A 2,474-nucleotide genomic window follows, 5' to 3' on the forward strand; every position below is an offset into this window, starting at 1 on the left:
TGAGCCATTGGAGGGAGGGGAGTCATGGGGAGCCATTGGAGGGAGTGGGGCTCAGAGGCCCCTGGAGGGAGGGGGTCATGGGGAGCCAGTGGAGGGGGCAGGGAGGCACTGCAATGAGGTGGAGGTGGTCCTGAAAGGCCCCCCTGGGTCCTGACCTCCTCCCTGTGTGTGCCGTCCACATGCCCGTGGTGAATACACAGTGAGCACTGAGCTGGGTCCTCTCAGCTCTGTCACTGCCCTCGGCCTGTTCCCTCACGCACGTCCCGGTGCCTGGCAGGCACGGGGTTGCTCATTCTCAGCCCCTCAGCTCTTTATGGGGGAGGCTTGCTGCCCCGTTGGGGGCATGCACTTCAGGAGAAACCTTGAACTTCCCAGACACTGCCCCTGTGTCTCACCCTCCCTGCCTCCATCCCACAGGCTTAATTGGAAATATCTACCTGAATAATTCTCCCCTGAAAAACTTCAGAATCTACAGCCTGGACATGAAAAAGAGCTTCTTTCAGAGGTCGGTCCCAGCCGAGGGCGGAGTGTGGGCTCCCAGGGGACGTGCAGAGAGAGCCGGCGGCCCGGGAGCTGCCCCGGCCTCACCCCTCCTCTCGCTCAGCTGTGAGCAGACCAGGGCCCTGCCATGTGCCCAGGTGGGGCAGTGCCCGCCCTGGAGACGAGGGCGTTTCCACGGCACCACCCGCTGCCATTCCTGGGCCCCGTGGACTGGCGCCTTTGCCATGGGAGGCGGGGTGGGGCCCGGATCTGAGAAGGTACCCCCTCCCTTCCTTGTCTTCTGTTCTGTCCATAGATTCAGCTCCAGCATGTGGAACCTGGTCCCCGAAACACCTGTGTTCCCCGCTTTCTTCCTGGGCGCCTTGCCTGTGGCCCTTTCCCCCTTGGACACCTTCATGAAGCTGGAGGTTCGTAGCCGCCCCCGGCCCAGGTTCTGGTCCGTCCTCAGCTGCTCTGAGCCCCAGCCCGGAGGAGGGGCTGCTCCCCACAAGGCCTCGCCCTCTCTCACCTGCGCCTGGACCTGGACCGTCCGGCTTTGGGCTGCCCCCTCTGCAAGGGCCTGGCCTCCCGGGGGAGGGAGCGAGTGGGCCCCCAGCAGAGGGGCCGCCCTGTGGAACTTCTCAGGGCCCAGGTTCCTCCGTCCAGGGTGGGAAATCAGGGCTGTTGGGACAGAGAGACGGGGCACCCCACCTGGTCATCTCCTGGCTGTCACATTGGCCGGTTGGAAGCCGAGAGAGGAGCCCAGAGCGCGTCTGCCTTCCTGGGGTTTCCCTGTGCCGGCTCTGTGGCTGACTCACACTCACTCTGCTCAAAGGGCTGGGAGAAGGGCGTTGTCTTCATCAATGGCCAAAACCTGGGGCGCTACTGGAACATCGGACCCCAGGAGACACTCTACCTCCCGGGGGCCTGGTTGGACCAAGGCATCAACCAGGTGGGAGCACTTGCAGCCCCTTCCCTTCTTCCCAGGCCCTTTCCCACTCCCCTCCTGGCATCACAGCTCCCCAGGGAGGGAGGGAGGGAGGCCCTTGCTATAGTCTGTTGGGGCCGGAGAGGGCGAGTTCTGGCCAGCTCCCTCTCGGCTCTCCTTGGCACTGGGGCGTTGTGGGCCCCTGTTCCTTCCGCCCAGTTCCCAGCCCCTTCCCTGAGGCTCCCTCTCTGACTCCAAGACACACCCGGCTGCTGTCACCCCAGCGCTTCTCTCCCCAGGTCATTGTTTTCGAGGAGAGGGCGGCAGGCCCTGTGATCCAGTTCACCGAGACACCCCACCTGGGCAGGAACCAGTACATTCACTGAGCCGTGTGGCGGGAAGCGGGGGGCGCCCGTCCTCACGGCTGCCTGGAGGTCTGATGGGCTGCCCCCCAAGCCCATGGTGGGGAGCCCATCGGGAGCGTTTCCTCCGGGAGCCGAGGGCTGTACCTCTGCCCACTGCTGTGGTTCAAGACCCCGAACCTGCTGAAGAAGAGGCGGGGCTGGTCAGGGGGGACGCCCTTCTCACCTGAGGGGGTTCTAGACTGGGCTCCGTGGATGGTACTGTCCTACTCCCTCTCTCCGGGGAGAGGGCAGAGGGATGGATGTCTGGGTTGAGAGTGTCTGGTCGGGTCTCCATGTGGTGACACCTGGGCCCGGGGAAGGCCTGGCCGGCTGGGCGTGGCTGCTGCACCCAGCTGTGCCCTGCGGATGTTCTGGCCCGGCCCCCCTCGGGGCCCCTTTCTGATTCTGAAATAGAGGCCTTGGCTCCATCGGTAGAGGATAGTGAGAGGTGTCTCTCTCCTGAGTCGATGGTGGTTTCTTTTTTCTTAGAAAATATTTTTATTGATTTCAGAGAGAGGGAGAGAGAGAAACATCAATGATGAAAGAGAATCATTGATGGGCTGCCTCCTGCACGCCCCCTACTGGGGACGGAGCCTGCATCCCGGGCATGTGCCCTCGGCCAGAATCGAACCCGGGACCCTTCAGTCCGCAGGCCGACGCTC

At 63.6% G+C, this 2,474-nt stretch overlaps 1 protein-coding gene across 1 annotated transcript in view; it reads left to right on the top strand.

The window, feature by feature from the left end:
* The window catches only part of GLB1L2 (galactosidase beta 1 like 2), a 27,310-nt gene extending 25,011 nt beyond the window's left edge, over nucleotides 1–2,299 (top strand). The window contains exons 17-20 of the mRNA XM_015571973.1: nucleotides 418–505; nucleotides 797–908; nucleotides 1,316–1,432; nucleotides 1,708–2,299. Coding sequence (XP_015427459.1) covers nucleotides 418–505; nucleotides 797–908; nucleotides 1,316–1,432; nucleotides 1,708–1,794 — 404 coding nt within the window. The 3' untranslated portion in view covers nucleotides 1,795–2,299. The remainder of the gene's footprint in view (nucleotides 1–417; nucleotides 506–796; nucleotides 909–1,315; nucleotides 1,433–1,707) is intronic.
* Nucleotides 2,300–2,474: the final 175 nt, after the last annotated feature.

The sequence above is a fragment of the Myotis davidii genome, unplaced genomic scaffold (assembly GCF_000327345.1).
Source record: "Myotis davidii unplaced genomic scaffold, ASM32734v1 scaffold809, whole genome shotgun sequence".
Taxonomy (NCBI): Eukaryota; Metazoa; Chordata; class Mammalia; order Chiroptera; family Vespertilionidae; genus Myotis; species Myotis davidii.